Source organism: Nomascus leucogenys, chromosome 22a (assembly GCF_006542625.1).
Source record: "Nomascus leucogenys isolate Asia chromosome 22a, Asia_NLE_v1, whole genome shotgun sequence".
NCBI lineage: Eukaryota > Metazoa > Chordata > Mammalia > Primates > Hylobatidae > Nomascus > Nomascus leucogenys.
In genome coordinates this window covers 78,256,687-78,279,390 of record NC_044402.1, presented here as the reverse complement: position 1 = coordinate 78,279,390, position 22,704 = coordinate 78,256,687, and the positions used below count along the sequence as shown (strand labels likewise).

At 37.8% G+C, this 22,704-nt stretch overlaps 1 protein-coding gene across 3 annotated transcripts in view; it reads left to right on the top strand.

Annotated features, from left to right (window-relative positions):
• PDE11A (phosphodiesterase 11A) overlaps positions 1–22,704 on the top strand; it is a 428,560-nt gene that overhangs the window by 191,712 nt on the left and 214,144 nt on the right. For all 3 annotated transcript variants that reach the window (XM_003253771.4, XM_030803549.1, XM_030803550.1), the window contains one exon: positions 5,813–5,877. In XM_003253771.4, the coding sequence (XP_003253819.2) occupies positions 5,813–5,877 (65 nt within the window). The remainder of the gene's footprint in view (positions 1–5,812; positions 5,878–22,704) is intronic.

Sequence of the window (22,704 nt, the reverse complement as noted above, 5' to 3'; positions counted from 1 at the left end):
TAGTAGAAAGCAGGCACAGATAATACTTAAATTAATGAGTATGGCTTTGTTACAATGAAACTTTATTAATAAAAACAGGTGGTAGGCCAGATATGGCCCATGGGCCATCCTTTGCCCACTCCTGCTTTTGAGGACTGAGAGGCTGGCAGATGAGTTTACATCTCCAGAATTATGTTACTTCTCAACTGTTCATCTTGCTGCCCTCATCATGGACTGATACCACGTGTATATTGCCTTGCCAAATAATCTGATGACTCAGGGTCAGTTTGGCTGTGAATCTAACCTCAGAGGTCAACTCACCTTGCACTTTAAATTTTTCTTCTTTAAAATGTTGCAGTAGTTGTGGTTCTCCTGAGAAAAAGAACCAATAGGAGACTAGATAGATAGATAGATGGATAGATAATAGATAGAGATAAAGAGATTTATTCTAGGAGTTGGTTCACGTAATTGTGGAAGCTAAGAAGACCCACAGTCTACTGTCTGCAAGCTAAAGAACCAGGAAAGCTGGTGATGTAATTCAGTCTGAGTTCAAAGACCAGAGAATCAGGAGTCCCAGTGTCTGAGGACGGGAAAAATGGATGTCCTAGCTCAAACAAAGAGAGCACATTTGCCCTTCCTCTTCCTTTGTATCTGAGCCCTCAGTGGATTGGACAATGCCCACCCACGTTGCTCAGGACAATCTTCTTTACTCATTTTATTGATTTGAATGCTAATCTCTTCCAGAAACACTTCACAGACCACCCAGAAATAATGCTTTGCCAGCTATCTGGGCACCCCTTAGCTCAGTCAAATTGACACATACCAATTAACCATCACAAATGTTAAGTCTTAAAAGGTTAGAGACCTTATTTATTATTTCTTTGGTATCTCCCTATACTATCCAGTACTTTATAGACACTGGATAATCAATATTTAACCAAAGATCAGTAAACATCAGTATCTTCATTTTTCTTCTAAAGACACTAGTGAAGATTAGTATCTTCATTTTTCTTCTAAAGACACAGGAACCTAAGAATTATGATACAAGTGTAAAGTTAGGGAACATAGTCTACAATACTTCCCTCACTCCTGACACCATTTATGAGTTTTGGAGTTCCCAAGACCATGCTCAGTTTCAATAATTTGCTAGAAGGGCTCAAAGAACTCAGTGAAAGCTGTTACACTCACAGTTACAGTTTACTACAGGAAATCATACAGATTAACATTAGCATGGGGCAGAGTCTAGGAAAATTCCACATGTGGACTCTGCTTATGGAGTCATGGATAGTGTCAATGTCTCCTGGCTATCATGTGTGACAAGATGCATGAAATTTTGCCAACCAGGGCCTGAGCCTTAGTGTCTAGAGTCTTTATTGGGGCTTGATCACAAAAATGGGGTTAGCCTGCCCATGCGGCTGACCTCTGACTCCCTCCAGTGGTCAACTGATACCATGTGTCCCAAAGCTCCCACCCAAATCATATTGTTGGTGTGGCTCAAAGCCCCCATTCTAAATCACACCGTTACTCTTTGCACATTAATCAGGCATTCCAAGGGTTTAGAGATTACCTGTCAGGAGCCAAGGACAAAGGCCAGACCTCTCTTTAGGGAAGATTCAGTTCTTTCCTACATACAAGGTCAATCGTGGTTCATGAATACAGTGTCTGACTTTGATCATGGCACTATAAGCCATTTTACTGGAGGACACAGCTAATGCATTCTATGGAATGCTGAAGTTGAATGATACATAGTCCTTAACTTTCCCCTTATACATTAAAAATGAATTTAGAAAACAAAACAAATAAAAGTTTTGTCCCTGTTTTTCTTTTCAGCTTGTAATTTATGTTGGAGTAAGATGTTCTAACATTTTAGAAAGAAGTGCTTTTTCCTTTTAGTAGTTTTTCCAACTTCTTTTACAAGAGTTCAAACATCTTGTCATTTCATTAAGAGACATGTATATATCTTATCCATTCTCTGTAGATCTATAGGTTCTATGGCTTTAAAACGCCATTATTTCCTATTATTTCCTATTCCATTTCTTATATCCCTCAGTTGCTATTCCTCTGATGGAAAAAATATTTTTAAAAGATCTTTATTTTCTCTCATTCTCTGGACATTTCTCATTGTTTTCTTAAGGTGTGAAACCAGAAGTGCACTTATTTTTTCCAGGGAGCACTAGTTTTGAGGAGCCAGGGCAAATTAAGCTCCCTACCATAAAGCAAGCTCCATAACTGCAGAGATTTTATTTTCTTTTACTTTCACGTTTGTAATTCCATTGTATACTACACTGCTTGACACAGAAGACAGTACATATTTGTTGTATTGAAGATAATTTTCAAAAAGTTAAAAACTTAACTCTTGCAGAAATCTAATGCAAGCATGTATCAAAGATTTGTTTAACTCATTAAAAAGAGAAACCGCAGGGTGGCAAAGTTGGTTCTAAAACAGGCACTGAAAGAATGCCAGCATAAGATTGCTAGATTAGCTTTTTAAAATGGTTACTACCAGTCAATACAGTTGTAACCATTGAGCTTTTCTTTTCTCCTGCACAGAAATCATTTGCATCTTTACTTGGATAAAATTTATTTGTATTGCTATCAGATTTACAGAAATTAACATCTACTCTTACCACACTGTAAATTATTCTAATCAATAGTAAGAAGTAGGCCAAATGAAGCATTCTTAGTAATATTGGAGAATTTAATCTCATTTATCAGATCAGGAATTAAAAAAATGTCCTGCTTAATTTTCAAATGCAGAAACAATTAACAGTTTATTGATAATTTGATTAATCTTATACCAAGCCAAGTGTTTTACTTCAAGTTACTTTTTAGTCTGTGTTTACTCAAATTTGGGCATATAGGAGGTACTCAATAAATATTTGTAGAATTAGTAAATAAAAGTAGAGTTTATTCTGGTTTTGAAGGAGTCATGTCCAAATAATTTGCTGCTGTAATAACACTTCCTCTTGCTTATTAAAGCAGTGAGAAGTGGGATCACTGGAGCTGTGGAATCAGAACATGGTTCAAATCTCAGTTCTGCAATTTCCTGCTTGCATGGCTTCCATCAAACCACTTAACCCCCTAAGCCTTAATTTGCTGTCAATAAAATGAGGATAAAATCTACCTTCTGGGATGTTGTAAGCATTGATACATACATAAAGGATTGTTTATAATGTGTGCAAAATCCCTCATTTGCAGGAAAATGACCTCTCTATGTGGTTTGTCTCCCTTTCAGCATAGTGGCCTCAGGGTAGTTGCACTTCTTGCATGGTGACCGAGGGCTCCAAGCACACATATTTCATCAGGCAAGGCAGAGGCTGTGTTGCGTTTTACAACAACCTTGGAAGGCATGTAGCATCTCTTCCATATGCTCTATTTGTTGAAGCTTTCAGAAGCCCACCAGATTTAAGGAGAAAGGACGTAGATCCTACTACTTGGTAGGAAAGTGGCAGGGTTACATGGAAGAGAAAAATATGGGATAGGAGATATTGTTGTGACCATCTTTGGAAAATAAAATCTGCCACAATGAGTGATTCTGTAGAGGCTTAATTCATATTACAATATGAAATGAAATATGTTCTATAGTTGTCAAGGGCATCTCCTGGCAGTCGAGCGATTGTCATTGCCCTACATTCATTTAGTCACACACAATTTTCTTTGTGATAAGCCTTTCTTTTCTATTTTTTCCCTAATGTTGCATTTGCCTAGCTTGAGTTCATTACCTCACTGATAAAGCTGTTTTAATATTTAATCTATTCCTAGTTTCCAAATCATTTTCTCAGGTGCCCATCAATTCCTTGTAAGTGGTTAATTTAAAAGGCCTTTGAAGCATGACTGCATATGGCTAAGGAAAATCTAAATGTCAACCTTGGAAGCATTCTATGATATTCAGATGGACTCTTTTCACTATAGGGGCTTGTTTTTCTATCATGTGGTATATCTTGTCAAAAGAGGGTATTGGGGCTCAGAAAAGGATACTTCAAAGCATGGTGCCTTGGCATACTGAGCACGTTGATCTAAAGGAAATTAAAAGGCCTTAGAACTGAGTCCCCTCAGAGCCAAGAACTTTCTAACCTTTTCTTGTTCCTCCTCACAAGTACAAGATGGAACTCTTTTCCATCCCTTCCCTGAAATGGTATTAACCAGAGAATATTATTAGCATATCACAGGAAGGAAGACTGAGGAATGTCCCCATGCCCAGACAGACTTTCCATCTGTTCTTCTGAGGGCACTCTGAGAGATTACCCGGGAGACTTTATCTGCATAATAAGATAACCTTTGGCCAGGTGCAGTGGCTCGTGCTTGTAATCCCAGCACTTTGGGAAGCCAAGGCTGGTGGCTCATCTGGGGTGAGGAATTCAAGACTAGCTTGGTCAACATGGTAAAACCCTGTCTCTACTAAAAATGCAAAAATTAGCTGGGTGTGATAACACACCCCTGTAATCCCAGCGACTTGGGAGGCTGAGGTGGGAGAATCACTCGAACCCAGGAGGTGGAGGCTGCAATGAGCCGAGATTGGGCCACTGCACTCCAGCCTGTGTGACAGAGTGAGAACCTGTCCAAAAAAAAAAAAAAAAAAAAAGATAACCTTTGTTCACAGTGAAGTTCCACCCCTTACCTTCCTGCTACCTCCTCCAGAGAGCTCAGAGAAACTTTGTCCCTGGTCATTGTCTGCTCTTTGTGCTCATTTAATTCCTTTGAAATTTTTTTCTACCCCTCAAAATTGCCTACATCCCCCACCCATCTCCCCTATAAAGAGGATGCTATTTAAGCTTCAACCATCTGGCCCTCCTTTGAGTCTCATATTTTATATGGCTTCTGTGCTTCTGCACATTAGTAAATTTGTATGCTTGTTCTCCTGTTAATCTGTCTATTGTCAGTTTATTTCAGCAAACCTTCAGAGGGTAGAAGGAAAGGTTTCCGTCCACCCCTACAAGGGCCAGAAATAGTGCCTTTCTCACTCAACATTTGTAGTGTTGAAAGAACTAGCACTCTAGCATCAGAGAGAATTCCTTTCATGCCAGTTGCCTTATTTAATTGTGTGAAACTGAGTACGTCTTTTTAAAAATTGGGGGTTAGTTTCCTCATCTATAGACTGAGTATAAAATTCTCTACTTTAGATTTATAATAAAGAAATAATCAAAAAAGCTTCTGCTGTAGGGCCTGGTTTACGGTGTAAACTCAGTATTAGCTAATAATAAGAAAAACTACATTGACATTTTCTGTTCCCATAAATTCTCCCTCAACATAAACCTTGGTCAACTCTCACACTGGTATGCTAGTTTCACTGGAGAGGTGAGAGAGGAAGCGTCCACACAAGAATGATTGTTGAATAAGGTGGCTTCCTCTTCTTTACCCTTTAGGTGGTGGTAACACAAAGCTCACCTGAGAACAATGATGAGCCAAGCTTAATGATGAGCTAACTCCAGGAGCCTGGGGTTGACAGAGGGCATCTTCTTTGAGGGGTGTTCTGTCCCTACTTGGGTCTCTATTGCTTTTGATTGGATTGTTAAAAGAACAGTTTTCTTTTCAAGTATTCAAATGAGATTTTCCTTTACCTGACCTCCATAGCTCATTGTACACCTAATTGTAAAAATATGTACATGTTTAGTGAAATGTATTGAAACTTTGACAATGTATGCTTTGTAAGAAGTAAGATACAAGATGTAGGATGGGATTCTCCTCTTCTACTCTCTCGGGATTCCTCCACTTAAAAATCTCTCTTTAATCTCCAAGTATTATAATCATTATAAAGATGAAAATGTTTATTACATTATTTTAAACTGCAATAAAGCTTTAATTGATCTGGATTTATTATCTTTCTATGCGACAGGTGGTGAAATTTACCAAATCCTTTGAATTGATGTCCCCAAAGTGCAGTGCTGATGCTGAGAACAGGTAGGGCTTGTGGGGTTCATGTGTCTTTTGATGTTCTTTTGTCCTTGGTGTTAGCAGCATTGCCTAATTCTTAGAAGATAGTAGTTCTTTATATTAGCAAGTACAACCAAATATCATGACTCTTCTGTATTTCAGGGCTTAAATTAAAACTATATCTTAAAAATAATTGCATATACGGCCGGGCACGGTGGCTCATGCCTATAATCCCAGCACTTTGGGAGGCTGAGGCGGGCGAATCACAAGGTCAGGAGATCGAGACCATCCTGGCTAACACAGTGAAACCCTGTCTCTACTAAAAACTACAAAAAAAAAAATTAGCCAGGCATAGTGGCGGGCGCCTGTGGTCCCAACTACTTGGGAGGCTGAGGCAGGAGAATGGAGTGAACCCGGGAGGTGGAGCTTGCAGTGAGCCGAGATTGCGCCACTGCACTCCAGCCTGGGCAACAGAGCGAGACTCTGCCTCTAAAAAATAAAATAAAAATGAATAAATAAATAAATACATAAATAAATGCATATACATCTAGCTTGCAATCAGTTTTTAGGGCCAACTTTTAGTACTTGTAATAGGATTAAAATGTTGCCTTTAGCTTTATTTCTCTTTTCCCTAAATCTTGTAAATTTTTGTTTGTTTGTTTGTTTGTTTTATTTTTTAATGTGGAGTCTCACTCTGTTGCCCAGGCTAGAGTGCAGCGGTGCAGTCCTGGCTCACTGCAGCCTCTGCCTCCCAGGTTCAAGCAATTCTCCTGCCTCAGCCACCTGAGTAGCTGGGATTACTGGGGCGTGCCACCACACCTGGCTAATTTTTGTATTTTTAGTAGAGACAGGGTTCCACCATGATGGCCAGGCTGGTCTCAAACTCCTGACCTCAAGTGATCTGCCCGTCTTGGCCTCCCAAAGTGCTGGCATTACAGCTGTGAACCACTGTGCCCGGCCACCTTGTAATGTTTTGAAATAAATCTTAAGATATTCTGCTGACTCCTGAACTTTGAATCCAAGTTATTTAGGGAAGTTAATATGGAATAGTACTGGAGCCAACCTGTTTTCGTTAGGCCAACAGTTTCAGTTTCTTTTCACATCACGTTTGACTAAATCTTCCAATAAAAAAAGTAAAATTTTAGATATATCTTAGCTGTACAGACAGCCTAATTTTTTGCTTGATTTTTGCTCTTTGTTTCTCTTCCTCCCTCCTGTTTGTCCATACTTGGCCAATAATATCCCCTTGGAAAAAAGACTGAGAGAGTTTCCAGTAATTCACTTCTTGTTCTCATTGGCATCTTTGAGGCTATAACAGGGTAGAAGTGAAGATTGCAAGCAATGAGTGAATTTCTCTTATCTTTTTACTGCCTTGAATAATAGCTGTGTTGCTACAAAAATTCTCTTTAGTTGCCTCTAGAGGAAGGGTTAAAAAAGAGTGAAATTACCTAAATGCAGACATGGAGAAAGAATCATAAAGCACTCAGGGCAGTATGATGATGAGAACAATGATGATGATATTGATACTAAAATATGAGCAACCTCCATTATTTGACTGTTACATGTTCCATGTAGTATGCTAAATGATTTATAAGCATTTAATCCCCCAAACAATCTTTTGAAATAGGCATTCTCCCCATGTTATAAAGAAGAAAACCAAGGTTCATCAAGTTTAAGTAACTTGTTTGAGGCCCTGCAACCAGTAAGTGGTAGCCACCAAGGACAAGGTCACCTAGATAAGACTCTCGCAACCTTTGAACTTTGATTCCATAGCCACACATCATTTAAAATCTGGTTGTTGATCTCATCTAGTGAATACCTGTCAGGTTAATGTTCCGAAATCTAATGGGTCAATCAGAATCAGGCTTAGAAAATTTAGTAGAAACTGAATTCTCAGAACACACACTGAGAGATTCTGATTCAGTACTTCAGAAGTGAAGTCCTAAAGGTCTGTATGTTCTAAAGGCCCTCTGGGTAATTACCTATTTCAAGATGTAATACTCAAAAGTAATTTGATTTTTATATCTATTATTGCCTTTAAATTCAGGAAATAGAAACCAGTAAATAAAAATAAAAAGTAAATTACTTTTTATCAAGTGCATGAAGTTTAAAAGGGGCCTTTGCTACATACTATATAACTCTATTTACAGGACATTCTTAAAACGTCAAAATTATAGGAAGAGAAAGTAAATCAGTTCATTTCCAGGGACAGGAGATGGAGAGAGGGGTTGACTTCAAAGGGGTAGAGGGTTGTGATGGAACCACGCTGTATCTTGCTTGCAGTGGTGATTATATGACTGTATTTGTCAAAACTTGGAGAAATCTACCTTAAAAAGGGTGAATTTTACTGACTGTTAATAATACCTTAAAATGGAAATTGAAATGGGAAAAAGAGGTCTTTGGTAAGAGGTTTTATATTCATAAAAATGTATTTATGTTCACATCTATATTTAATGCCAGCTAATCTATACCTAACCAAGATATTTAGCATAGAAAGTTAACTAGTAGTATACTCAGCAATTTTCCTAAATAGAATGTTATAAAACAGCATGAAATACAATAGAAAAATATCTATTCATGCTGATACCTTTAGCTATTCATGACCTCATATAAATTATATCTCCCATATATGAGAGGGGAAAGCTTTATGTAGTTATTAAAACACAACCTTTGAAGTCCTAATGCTTCAATATTGTTATTTTTTATACTGCTGAACATGTTCTCATGGTCACTTCAGAGTTAAATATTTCTTTTTTTATTATTTTTAATCCTGAGAGAACTTCCATGTCAAAATGAAATGACCCAAGACCTAGACTGCTCTTGGCAAACTTTCTGATAATAAAAGACAGAAAGAAAGGTCAGGTTTTCTTTAAAGAGACATTTGAAAAGTGCCTTTGAACTTTGACATTATGAGATAGTCCTATTCATCATTCTATTTATGGCTTTTAAATTAATGTAGAATGTTCATTTATCTCAGAAGACCTTTCCATCATTGTCCAGTAATTCTCCTCATGTAGATCTGAGTTCCTTCAGTCATTTATTGGAAGTTAAAGGAACCAAGACAAGTGACTCCAGAATTTACTTCACCAGTGACACGGAAGGGACATCGAAATGGCCTATGAGTCTAAAAATCACAGCTTGATCTCACAGTCTGATCTTTCCTTTAACCTTTCATCATTTAACATCTTCACTATAGATGATGTCTATTAGATACTTTAGTCCTCTGAACATCAGTCAGAGTTATAATAGTGTAGTTTTTAGAAGACAATTTCTATGGCTCCTCATAACAATGTTCCAGGGTACTATTTCAATTCTGATGAACCCTGGTTTGAGGCTTGCTGATTTTTATAGATAGTCCTTGAAGCCATTTTTAAATAAAAACCAGTTTTGCTGACTCATCGCTTCTGCTTAGTGTCTTTCACAGCTTTGTCATAGCTAGTGTCCTGTTGGTCTCTATGCAATGAGTACCAGTCAATTCAAGAGCTGGAAATGATTTGATCCATCTCCCTCCATGAAGTGTGCTCCTCTTCCAGGGTATCATTGGCAACACCTCTAGTGACAGGATTCTCACTATGTCATGATGGACTTCTTTTATATTATTTATAAAGGGTTCTAGTAGTTAGGCATTTTATGTTGAATTATATTCCTATAACTTCCATCTGTTTATTCTAAATTTATTCCTTGGAGGCAGTTATTCCTTCCTTCAACAGTCATATATTGAGTACCTACTCTGTGCTGAGTCCTCTGCTAGGTGATAGGGCTACAGAGATTTTTTAAAAATTAAAAGCTGTCTCTGTCCTCAAGGATCTCAAGGGCAATGAACAGTGGTGGGAGTGGGTTAAAAATATAATACAAACATAACCAGATTTCACCAGGCCTCCAGACTATGGCTTTAAATAAACACAGTCACATTAATATTATAATTTATATATTTGGCTGCTTAACCATTTCTCCTATGTAGTGTAGCATAAGAACCCTAGTCCCTTGTAAAAGCCATTCTTGAAGTATTCCTGGAGTTTCTAAGATTTCTTTTTTTAGAGACAGGGTCTCACTCTGTTGCCCAGGCAAGAGTGCAGTGGTGCAATCATAGTTCACTGTAATCCTTGAACTCCTGGGCTTAAGCAGTCCTCCCATCTCAACCTCCCAATTAGCTAGCACTACAAGTGCGTGCCACCACACCTGGCTAATTTTAAAATTATTTTGTAGAGACAGGGGTCTCACTGTGTTGCCCAGGCTGGTCTCAAATTCCTGGCCTCAAGGGATCTTCCTGCTTTGGCCTCCCAAAAATGCTGACGTGAGCCACCATGCCAAGCCTAAGATTTTAATAATAATAATAATAATTTATTACTGACTCATCATTTCTTCCAAGTGACCACTCATAAATCCTCTCCCTCTGGCCATGACAGAGCAGCGTCCTATGATGTGGGCTTCCTTGCCCACTCTGGAATTCCCACGGGCATAACTGCACTCCTCACCAGTGCTGTGCCACAGCTCCCCAGCACTACCTTAGGTGCACTGGTGACCTTCATGAACCTGGGGAAGGCTGGGTAATTTGTGCAGAAATGGGAAGAAGGCTCACTTTCTCTCCCAGGTGTCATGGTCTGTTGCCTAGCCCCTAAACAGCCCCGAGTGTACCCCATTTTTTACAGACCTTTTAATTCCTAAAATTTTTGTTAGATGTTAACCCACAGAGATCCAAGTGCATGTAGGGAGAGGGATGCACAAAAGAAAAGGTGGAGGACAGAGTGTTGAGTAGCCTGAATGTTAAACCTTTTATGTGGACGTTTTTCCTTTTTTTTTAAACACCGTATTTTCTCCAAGTTCCCTGGTCATGAGTATTGATGCTTCCTGTCCTTTAGTGAACCAGTACACTCAAGGCAGGATGAGATAATCTGGTATATTTTAGAACAATAAGGAATTAGAACTAAAATAGATTCTATTTCCAGAATGAGTACTTTTTCACTAACTGGGAGAATACAGGTATTTGCTTCATGAACATATGGGAAGAAAAGGAGCCAGGTCTTAAGCTCAGTTAAAAACAACAGAAACAACATGACACTATTTTTGAGTTTTACTATGTGCTAAGTACTGTACATGAATTATCCCGTTTTTTCCTATATTACAGATAAGAGTTAAGAAATATGTCCAAGGTAACACAGTAAGTTACAGAGGCAATATTTGAAACCCAGTTAGCCTGGCCCTGGCACTAATCTTCTCAGCCATTACGTTTATTACTTGCAAGTAGATTACCAGGAAAATTCAGTAGAATTGCTGAAAGAGCACAATGCCTGGCACAGAGTAGTTGCTCAATGATTTTAAGGCACTTTTTCTCACACTTAACATGTTGAAAGTCAGGATGGTATCTTACTACCAGTGATGTCTTAGTGACAGTTGGTGATACAGCAATTGCCTGTGCATGTACAAACTTGGTCAGAGCTGTTTGTGTTATCTCTTCAATTGTGTATTGTACGTTGTTGGTACTACATAGATTGGACTTAAATGCTGGTTAATATGTGTGTCCAATGAGATTACAGTATGGTCTGGCATTGAAATGAAAAGTTATTGTTTTGCAGAAAAACATAGAAATAAGAAGTGGAGTGTAAATTTGATATTAGTGATGAAAATATTTGTTTTTGGAAAACTGGTCCCATTTCTATATGTTCTTTCAAAGCAACAATGAAGGAAGAAACTCCCAAGAAGATGAAGTGGTGCTATATTTGGTTACTGAAATACATCTACACGGGTCACCTAACACATGTCAAGTTATGCAACTGAAGGCAGGAGAAATTGCCAAAGCTCTCATAATAAGTGAAAGAAATTTCAAAACAAGAAGAGGCTGATATAATTAAACTCGTGCATGATGCAGGACTGTTATTAAGGTGTGGAACATCAATTTGTCAGAAACTTTCAATTGATTGGAAACTGCTTAACATCCAGTGACATGTAATTCATTTAGGAAAAACTAGGAATTTAGTCAAATAGGAAATGCTGAGAAAACCTCAGTGTCCTTTGACATACCTGCCAGTGCCAAGAGTGCTAAAACAATTAACACTGAGAACATAGATGACAAAATGTACAGCATTTCAATGTGATGTCATGCATGATGTGAGGTGGTCAAAACTTGTCACCATATTTCATTTTGAACAATATCAAACTAAGTGTGGGAGGCAGAATGTTGGCCCCCAAGATCCTCACCACTTGTCATATATTCACTTTACATTACAAGCCAAAGAGATTACAGAGATAATTAAGATTACTAATCAATTGATGTTAAAATAGGGAGATTATTCTGGATTATCTAGGTGAGTCTGATGTAATCACGTGAACCCTTAAAACAGAGCCTTCTCCCAGTTGAGGACACAAAAGGAAGCTGAAGAGGCGCAACAGAAGGGAAAAGTCGGAGACATGTTATGCACGAGCAGGATTCAACAAATGTTGCTGGTTTAAATATAGACGGGGCCAAATGTCAAGGAAACCTGGACCTCAGTCATACAATTGCAAGGAGTTGAATTCTGCCAACAACCTGAATGAGCTCCATTCTTCCCCAGAGCCTTCAGAAAGGAATACAGCTCTGTCAATTCCTTGATTTTGGTCTTGTAAGATCCTGAGCAGCAAATCCACCACGTCATGATGAACTTGTGACTTCCAGCCCTCTGAGATAATAAATAGGTGTTTTAAGCTGCTATATGTATAGTAATTTGTTATGCAGAAATGGGAAATGAATGCAATTTCAGTGTGTGAGTTTGAACCCATTCTCTTATGAAAATGAGATTGAACTCAATGCTGTTGTCTTATGTGTGTGCATTCATGCATGCGTGCACATACACACACACAGAGATGAATGACAGGTGAGCTGATGAATGAGTGGTGTACAGCCATGTGGAAAGATGGCCCGGAGTCTTACTTAACCTTCAAAGTGATGTTAGCTGTTGGTGCATTTTTAGACATGTATCTGCACAGTGAAAAAATTTCTAGTGGCAAGACTGGACATTAGCAACCCTTAAAATTGCAGCCAACAAACCAAGGAAAGATCACTTTAGGAAGGAATATGAGTTTGGTTTTATCTAAAAACCCTCCAATGGCATCTTCTACTAAGTTCAATAAGTGACGGCATCAAAATTTACAAGAGAGTGTCAGCAGCTTGGAAGAAATTTCTGGAGATGATAGCAGAGCACTTTTAAAGATACATGCTGCATCATTAATATCCTGATGGCTTAGAGGATAAGATCTGTGAACACTGATGACTCTGAATTGAGAATTGATTCAGAAGAGCGACACCTTTTACTTTCCCTTGTGTATAATCAACTTGTATAGTTTTACATTTTCCTTCAAGAATGGTATATGATAGAATTTATATCGAATCTGAAATATCTTTTAAAATAAGATTAAAATATTTTAAGTGATAATGCATTGCCTCATAGCATTTTTTTCTTTTAGTGGGCTGCCAACAGTCCATCTTACAATCGATGCTCTCATAGATTCAATGACATAATATGACCCTAGAACCGCTTTGTTTTTCCTGTGGCTTTTCCACCCCTTAGCTCATCTACATTTCCCCCAGAGAGTACGTATAACTTTGAGAAGCACCTAAGAGAGTTTAGAGTTTCTTTAAATTTTAAGATTAGACAGCCCTGTGACTTTTCTCAACATTAGTTTTCTGCATTGCATTTTTTAGGTTAGAAGAGTGAATCTTCTGTTTCAATGCCTTATTGACTTTTATTTTCTTTTCCTTTACACATCTGTGTGGAATCTAGTTTTGCAAAACAGATTACCCCTTCTAGCAATGGTTTGCAACCATTCCTGACTTCTCTGTGACTCTTCCTTTAGATTTCCAGCCACCATGGCCCACATCCTATCATTCTTTTAAGGAGAATTGACTTCCACGAGACGTAGCTCTAGTGAGACAAACCACTGGATGAGCTCTATAGTTAGTCCAAGGATCTCTTAGCAAGACTCCCAGAGATGTCTGGGTTACCATCCTTTGTCTTTGTCTAGCAGCAATGATACATTCAGGAATAAACTTGGAATAGACTGTATTAGCCTGGAGAGACCAAGTATGATGAGTGAGGATTTTGTTTATTCCTGAGTGTACTTTGATTGTACCCTGCAATCATATTGCAATTTTTTTTTTTTTGAGACGGAGTCTCGCTCTGTTGCCCAGGCTGGAGTGCAGTGGGGTGATCTCGGCTCACTGCAACCTCTGCCTCCTGAGTTTAAGTGATTCTCCTGCCTCAGCCTGCCGAGTAGCTAGGACTACAGGCCCGCCACCACACCCAGCTAATTTTTGTATTTTTAGTAGAGATGGGGTTTCACCATTTTGGCCAGGATGACCTCAATCTCTTGACCTCGTGATCCGCCCGCCTTGGCCTCCTAAAGTGCTGGGATCACAGGCGTGAGCCACCGCACCCAGCCCATATTGCACATTTTATAACTCTGAGATGTACCTGGGTTACATGAGGTGATCTCCAGTACCTAATCAGATTGTGAATATGATTCTGGGCCTGGAGGAGCACCCCCATGCACCAGAAGGTTTTGTGTGACTCACTCCACTTGGACATTGTCACTCAAAAGCATGCAACCCTGGTGACGCTTTTGGGAATCAGAAATTCTGTTCCTACTTTAAAGAATGTTACTGAAAGTCTTTATGTAAATTCTGACTGTGCCAACTTTATTTTGTATCCCTTAGATCATGACTTTCAAACCTTTTCTAATGCAATCCATGACAAAAATATCCAAACCTAGGTAGTGTATATAAATATACACACAAGTATACACACACATATCTAAGACAAATATTTTATGAAACTACACTTACCTTTACTATGCATCTATATTCTTATCCTTTTAAGGAAAGAAAAACAAAACTAAAACATCTGCTGTTATGACCCACAAAATTGATTTCATGATTTACAATTTGCAGTGACCCACAGTGTGAAAAACACTGCTTTAGACTTACAGGCCTTGTCTGATTTGCCCATGCAGTGTTTGTGGCCTCAATCAGTACCTATATTGGTTTTTATGAAATACCATAATTGTAAGAAACTGGTATTTCCCAAGCATTTCAAGAACTTCTTCACTCAAATACATATTATCCTTCGAATTAGGCACCTTGGAGAGTAGTTTGTTTGTGTAAGTCTTTTACACATCTGTTTAGTACAAGTGAATACAATATATCCCTGGAATCCCAGAGACACATGCAGACACATTCAGTCCTACCAAGGCCTTTCAGCTACATTCCTCAAGTCTTGTACTGTATTCCTTCTTAGACATACATTCATGAGTCACTTCTGCTCTCCAAAGAACATATGCCAATATTAGATGAGCAAAAGGTTTTTCCGGAGAAACAAATGTGAAAGCTAAAGAGAGCAGGATCAGCAGTAGATGGGGAGAGCATTTGACCACAGTGCTCTGTGGAAGAAGAGAGACAAGTAAGGAGTGAATATAAAGAGTCTTTGGTCACAGTGTGGTTTGGAAAAAATCACTGCCTGGCCAATGGGAAGTCCAGAGCAGAATTTGCCAGTTGGAGAAATCATGCTTCCATGGGAGTGACCCAGTTCCTGCCCTCATCACGCTCAGTCATTGATGGGGAACAGCTCCAGGGGAGGCTTGGACCCAGAGGCATGGAGATGGAGGTGTCAATCAGCTATACATCCTGATGAGGTTCTCCTAAAGGGAGATGTGAATGGGGCATCTCCATGGCCACAGCACTTGATGCGCTACTCAATAAGTATCACTTGATTTATTCAACTATCCAAAACAATTTTTATTATTCTTACTTGGCAGCATAATTATCATCTTTATGCTAATTATTCTTATCTTTAAGTTTTTCTTTCTTGAAATGTAATTCATATACCACAAAATCAACATTTTAAGGTGTTCAATTCAGTGGTTTTTAGTATATTCACAGGGTTGTTCAACCATACCACTGTCTGCTTCCAGAACATTTTCATCACCCCAAAAAAGAAACTCTACCCATTAGCAGCCACTCCCCTCTCTTCCCTCCTCCCAGGCCCTAGCAACTGCTAATCTACTTTCTGCCTCAATGAATTTGTCTATTTTGGACATTTCTTATAAATGGAATTATATAATATGTGACCATTTGTGTTTGGTCTCTTTTACTTAACAAACTTAAATAGTGTGTTTTCACTATTCATTCATGTTGTACATGCACTTTATTCCTTCATTCTTTTTTATGGATGAATAATATTCCATTGTTTGGATATATCATATTTTTCTTATTCATCAGTTGATGTTGTTTCTACTTTTTTGGCTATTAAGAATAATGCTGCTGAGAACATTCATGTACAAATTTTTGAGTACACATAGATTTTCGGTTCTTTTGGGTATAGGCCTAGAAGTGGAATTGCTAGGTCATGTGGTAACTCTGTGTCTAACTTTTGAACCAACTGTCAGACTGTTTTCTACAGTGGCTATACCATTTTACATTCACACCAGCAAAGAATGAGGGTTCCATTTTGATGCTTATCAATACTTATTTTTATTTCTGTCTTTCTTTTAGTTATAGCCATCTTAGCAGATGTGACATAGCATTTCATTGTGGTTTTTGTTTTTTTTGGGGGGGTGCAGGGGATAGAGTCTCGCTCTATTGCCCAGGCTGGAGTACAGTGGCACAGTCTCAGCTCACGGCAACCTCTGCCTATTGGGTTCAAGTGGTTTTCCTGCCTCAGCCTCCTGAGTAGCTGGGATTAAGGTGCCTGCCACCAAGCCTGGCTAATTTTTGTACTTTTAGTAGTGATTGGGTTTCGCCATGTTGGCCAGGCTGGTCTTGAACTCTTAACCTCAGGTGTTCTGCCCACCTTGGCCTCCCAAAATGCTGAGATTACAGGTGTGAGCCACTGTGCCTGGCTGATTTGTTTGTTTTTAATGACCATGCTTTTTACAATTAGGGTGATATTCAGGCTCAGAATTCTAAGCCTAAACATTATGTAGTAGCAAGAAGTGAATGACCACTGGAAAATGACCCGTATGATTACTTTTAAGTAGTAATGCAAAAGGGGACTCATTTTGTTTATGGCATCCCCTCATGTGTACAAAACAAGCATATAATAAAAGAACACAATAGGTTATCTCATCCATTAGTCACCCCAAAACATAGTTCATGTTACTTAAGATCATTTTGGATCTAAAAATTCATCCTTTGAAGAGTGCTATCTTATAATCGATTATCTCCCTTTATGCCATTTCTGAAGTACATGATGAGTCCATATCCTTGCTGGGCAATTTGTCTCTTTGTTTTTCACGTATTATGAGAAAACGTGACATTTGTCTTTCTCTTCCTGGCTTATTTCAGTTAACATAATGATGTACAGTTCCATCTATGTTGTTGCAAATGACTGGATCTCATTCTTTTTTATAGTTGAACAGTACTCCATTGTGTATATGTACCACATTTTTTAATCCATTCATCTGCTGATGGACACTTAGGTTGCTTTCAAATCTTAACTTTTGTAAACAGTGCTACAACAAACATAAGATTGCAGATATCTCTTCAAAATACTAATTTCCTTTCTTTTGGGAATATACTCAGCAGTGGGATTGCTGGATTTGTATACTGCACTTATACACTCTTGGTTGGAATTCCCACCAACTGTGTACAAGTGTTCCCTTTTCTCTACAACCTCACCAGCACTTGTTATTGGCTCTTTTGGATATATGCCATTTTAACTGATGAGATGATATCTCATTGTAGTTTTGGTTTGAATTTGTCTGATTATCAGTGATGTTGGCACCTTTTCATGTGCCTGTTTGCCATTAGTATGTTTTCTTTTGATAAATGTCTGTTCAGATATTTTGCCCATTTTTTGGTCAGATGATTAGATTTTTTTTCCTGTAGAGTTGTTTGAGCTCCTTATATATTCTGGTTATTAATCCCTTGTCAGAGGGGTAGTTTGCAAATATTTTCTCCCATTCTGTGGTTTTTCTCCTCACTTCGTTGTATCCATTGCTGTGTAGACGCTTTTTAATTTGATGTGATCCCATTTGTCCATGTTTGCTTCGATTGCTTGTGCTTTTGGGGTATTGCTAAGAAATCTCTGCCTAGACCAATGTCCTGGGTATTTTCCGAGATGTTTTCTTGTAGTAATTTCATAGTTCGAGTTGTTAGATGTAAGTTAAACAAATATTTTCTAATGTACCATTTTAATTATCTTATCATTTCTTTCACTATACAGTTTTTTCAGTTATTTTCTTAGTGGTTGCCCTGGGGATCACAATTAGTATCTTAATTTGTAACAGTCTCATTTGGATTACTATCAACTTAATTTCCATAGTATACAAAAACTTTGCTCCATATAGCTTTGTTCCCTACCCCTTCATTTGTGTTATTGTTGTCCTACTAATTACATCTTTTCATATGATAAGCCCATCAATGCAGTTTTATAATTTTTGCATTATGCCATTGTCTTTAAATGAGATAGGAGAAAAAAGAGTTACAAACATACATTTATACTATCTTTCATATTTACTTATAAAATTTTCTTTATCAGTTCTGTTTATTCTTCATGTGGATTCAAATTGCTCCCTAGTATCCTTTCATTTCAGCCTGAAGGCTTTTCTTTTGTATTTCTTATAGGACAGATCTACTGGAAACAAATTTTCTCAGTTTTTGTTTATTTGAGAATGCCTTAATTTTTCATTTTTGAAGTATAGTTTCACTGGATATAGAATTCTTGGTTCATAGTCTTTTCCATTTGTTACTGTAGATATATTATTCAGCTGTTTTCTAGCCTTATAGTTTCTGATCATGGAGCTATTAATCTTATTGAGGGTTACTTTTATATAATGAGTTACATCTCTGTTGTTGTTTTCAAGATTTTCTCTTGTCATTGTCTTAGGACAGTTTGATTATAATGTGTCTAGATGTGGATCTCTTTCAGTTTATCCTACTTGTAGTTTATTGAGCTCCTTTAATGTGTAGATTAATGTTATTTCAATCAAGTATGGGAAGTTTTCAACCATTATTTCTTCAAATATTCTTTCTGACCCTTTGTCTCCATTTTTTCTGAGAATCCTCATTATGCATATGTTTGTATGCTTGATGGTATCCTACATGTTACTGAGACTTTGTTCATTTTTATTCATTCTTTTTACTTTCTGTTCCTCAGACTAGATGTTTTGAATTGACCTATCTTCAAGTTCAATGATGCTTTTTTCTGCCTTTTCAAACATGCTGTTGGATACCCTAGTGAATTTTTAATTTCTGTTATTATACTTTTCAATTTTTGAACTTCTATTTGGTTCTTTTAAATAATTTCTTTCTCTTTATTGATATTATTTATTTGGGAGACAGCCTTCTCATATTTTCCTTTCAGTCTTTAGATATGATTTCCTTTAGTATTTTGAATGTATGTACAATAGTTCATTTAAATACTTTGTCTAGTAAGTCCAACATCTTGGCTTACTCAGGGACAGTTTCAATTGACTATTTTTTCATATATGGAGCATCCTTTACTGTATCTTTGCATGTCTTATAAATTTTTGTTGAAAACTGAATGTTTTAAATAATATAATGTGGAAACTCTGGAAATCAAGTCTATCCCCTCACCCCACCATCTAATGTTTGTTGTCATTTCTGTTTGTTGCTATTATTGTTGTTACTGCTATTTGTTGTTCAGTGACTTTCCAGAACTAATTCTTTAAAGCCTGTATTCTTTTTGGGGTTTGGCAACTGAGGGTTCTGCTCAGTTAGCTTAGTTATCAGCTTATGATTGGACAGAGATGTCCTTAAAAGCCTGAACCAATAAGTCTTCCAGCCTTTGCTGAGGAGCTCTATGTGCATGTGAGGGCTGCCGTCAATTCTCTGACAGGGATTTTACTTAGTTTTCATTTTCTACTTACACAGAGCTTCAAAATCTGCTATAGGTGAGAGCCTTCTCAGTTCTTTCCCAGACATTCATACAGGTGTGTGTGTGTGTGTGTGTGTATGTTGCATACGTTCTAGATGTCTATGAATATGTATAAGCTTTTCAAAGCCTTCTGGGAGCAGCTCATTCCCAAGCTTATCTCATTAAGCTTTTTGCTCAGCTTCTTGTTAGCTGCAAGTGTTATCACCACCTGAAGCAATTGCCATGTTAAACAATTACCGCTGACTTTTCCCCACAGATATCCCTGGGGGTAAAGGCTGTTCTCAGTAAACAAGCTCTGAGTCAGGTCAAATAAAGACAAGTTCTGTGAATGGAGGTTTCCATTGAACTGCCAAACAGGTCAAATAGTGACAGTTCTCTGGGGATAGAGCTTTTGGGGAGTTCCAAACTCATTCTTCCTCTGTGAGTGGCTGCTAGGCTGCTGATTTTCACAGCTACCCCAGAGATGGAGAGAGGGTGATGGAAATAAGGTAAATTAAAAAGCCATAGATCTTGCTGTTTTTCCTGAGATTCAACTACAGTTGAATAAATACTCATTGTATTATTGCAAGCCTTTGGTTAATTTCTAGAGTTCTGAAAAAGTTGATTTTGACAATTTTTGCTAGTATTCTCACTGCTTTTATGGAGGTGCAAATTTTCAGTGATCTACTCTGCCAATTTGGAACTTCTTTCCTCTTCTCTTTACTTTTTCTTTTATTTCTCTATGTCCACGGTAATAGGGAATGTAAATGAAACTTACACACTGATATGAGACAAAATATTTCCACAGTATATAACGAATATTTCATATTTGTTCTGTTTTCTTCTGCATGGATCTTCTTTCTTCTACTGTGCCTCTGCTAGGATGTAATAGGCGTTTTGTATAAATAAAAATATGCTACATATTTCGATGTCAAGGAAATGAAGAAAACCTTTATAACATTAAAAAATTAAAACAGCACCATCACTACCATGACCTGTCGTCTTGGAATGTAAGCAAGATTTGTGTTGCTATGTAACTTCCTTTAAACAAGGACTTTCTTTTTGACTACTGTCTAGCATATTAAGGGTTGCTTAACCTCATTTTGCCAATATTTAATGTTGTCAATTGACGAGCAAGTGATCCAGATAACCTTAGAGGCTCATTTCTACTCCCTTTCTGGCAAGGAGGTGGCTGAGCAGGTCTGAATTAGCTCAATGGAAGACAAGACTGGTGCCAGAAGTTGAATTCTGAGTCTCCTTGTTGGTATCAAGGCCACTTCATTTACCAGGAAGCTTCATTGTTACAAAGTCACCCAGATATTCTCTGCCATCTTTCACTAAAAAATATGCAGAGTGTATGAAGTTGGGGTGATCCACTGAAACACTATACGCTTGACCTAAGCACATATATCAGGGAATCATGTTGCTTTGATACTTCTGGGATTCCATATTTTCCTCCACAAATGACCCTATTTTGTAAATATACTCCTTGGCACTAGTGAAGTATGTGTCTGTGCCCCATTTGCATGATATTAATTATAAGAGCTAAACATCAATGAAGGAAAAGAAGCCTTGGTAATGAAGTTGTGTATCTTCCAAATTCATCTTAATGAATTTGGAAATGTATTTTTCAAGCATCTAATCTTTACCTCTTACCCATATGTAATTTCCATCTTTTCTTTTTCATGGCGTTGAATGTGAAGAGTCAAATGCTCTCATTACCCCTATTTATTTCAGACCAATGAACTTGTCACTCTAGTAAAACTGTCACGGACGAAAATGAAAGCTATAAAAATGTTCCATGATAATAAGCCACGTGAATAAGTACTGAGATCAGGCATAATAAAGTAGCCTATATAGGTCAGCTGTCCCTCAGATTAATACTATGCAGTAAACAGAATTATGGTAATTTAGAAACCTTAACAGTTGGTTTTTATGTTTGACTCTCTTGCTTTAGTAGGTCTCTCATTTAACATGCTTTATTTAATATTCTAACAAATTGAATCTGCTTCCTTTCTTGCTGTGTGTATGTGTGTATATATCTGTATATATAGATCTGTATATAGATATATATACATATATAGAGAGAGATCTATATATATGTGGATGGATAGATAGATAGATAGATAGATAGATAGATAGATAGATAGATATGCAGGACTTGTTGGGAAGGTATGCCCTCAATCTAGAGATGTATGGAGGTATCCACAGCACCCTCACAGAGAGATATTGTGGGGCTACTTGAAACCTCCAGCAGGATAGAATCCTGACTGCTCTAGTATCAGCAGTTTTGCCAGCTGGCACATTTTCTCCTCAGTATTTCTCCAAATCTGATAATGATGCCACCATCAAAAACATTTAACATCTTCTCTACTGTCCTAGGAGTTAAGCAGTAAACAGAGCATGTCTCACCTTGGTGTTTTTAATTAAAGAAAAATCTTTGTGATACAAAGAGCCGGTATTTATCAAGAGCCTTCTATGCGCTATGCAGGCTTCAACATTCTATTATTTTGTCCTCAAAACAGCCCGTTTTCCATTATGGAAACTAAAAATTAGAGATCATAATAAAATTATCTGTAATCTCACTGACAAGAAATGTTGGACCAAGATTAACAACAACAACAACAACAAAAAACACCCAGATTTATTCAGCTGTGAAAGAAGCAGGCAGTTGTCATTATAGGATGCTAGATGGTAGATACCAACCACTTACAGCAAAGCCATCTGACACCTATCTGACAGTCACAACCGCACAGTGACACCAACTTGTAGGGGTGATAAATCTCATCGTTCTAATTGCAGAAGTTGAGGAAATAAAAGATAGAAAATGTGTTCTTTGGTCACCATGTCTTAATTTCTGATAATACAGAAAGCTTAAAATGAGAGGAATAAAAGTGTGATGAAGTGTCCTCAGGCAAGACATTAAAGGCAAGTCCACTAACACATCATGATAAATTTAGGAACTCCTGCAACTTAGAGCATCTTCTTCTCCTACCACAGGGTAAGAGAT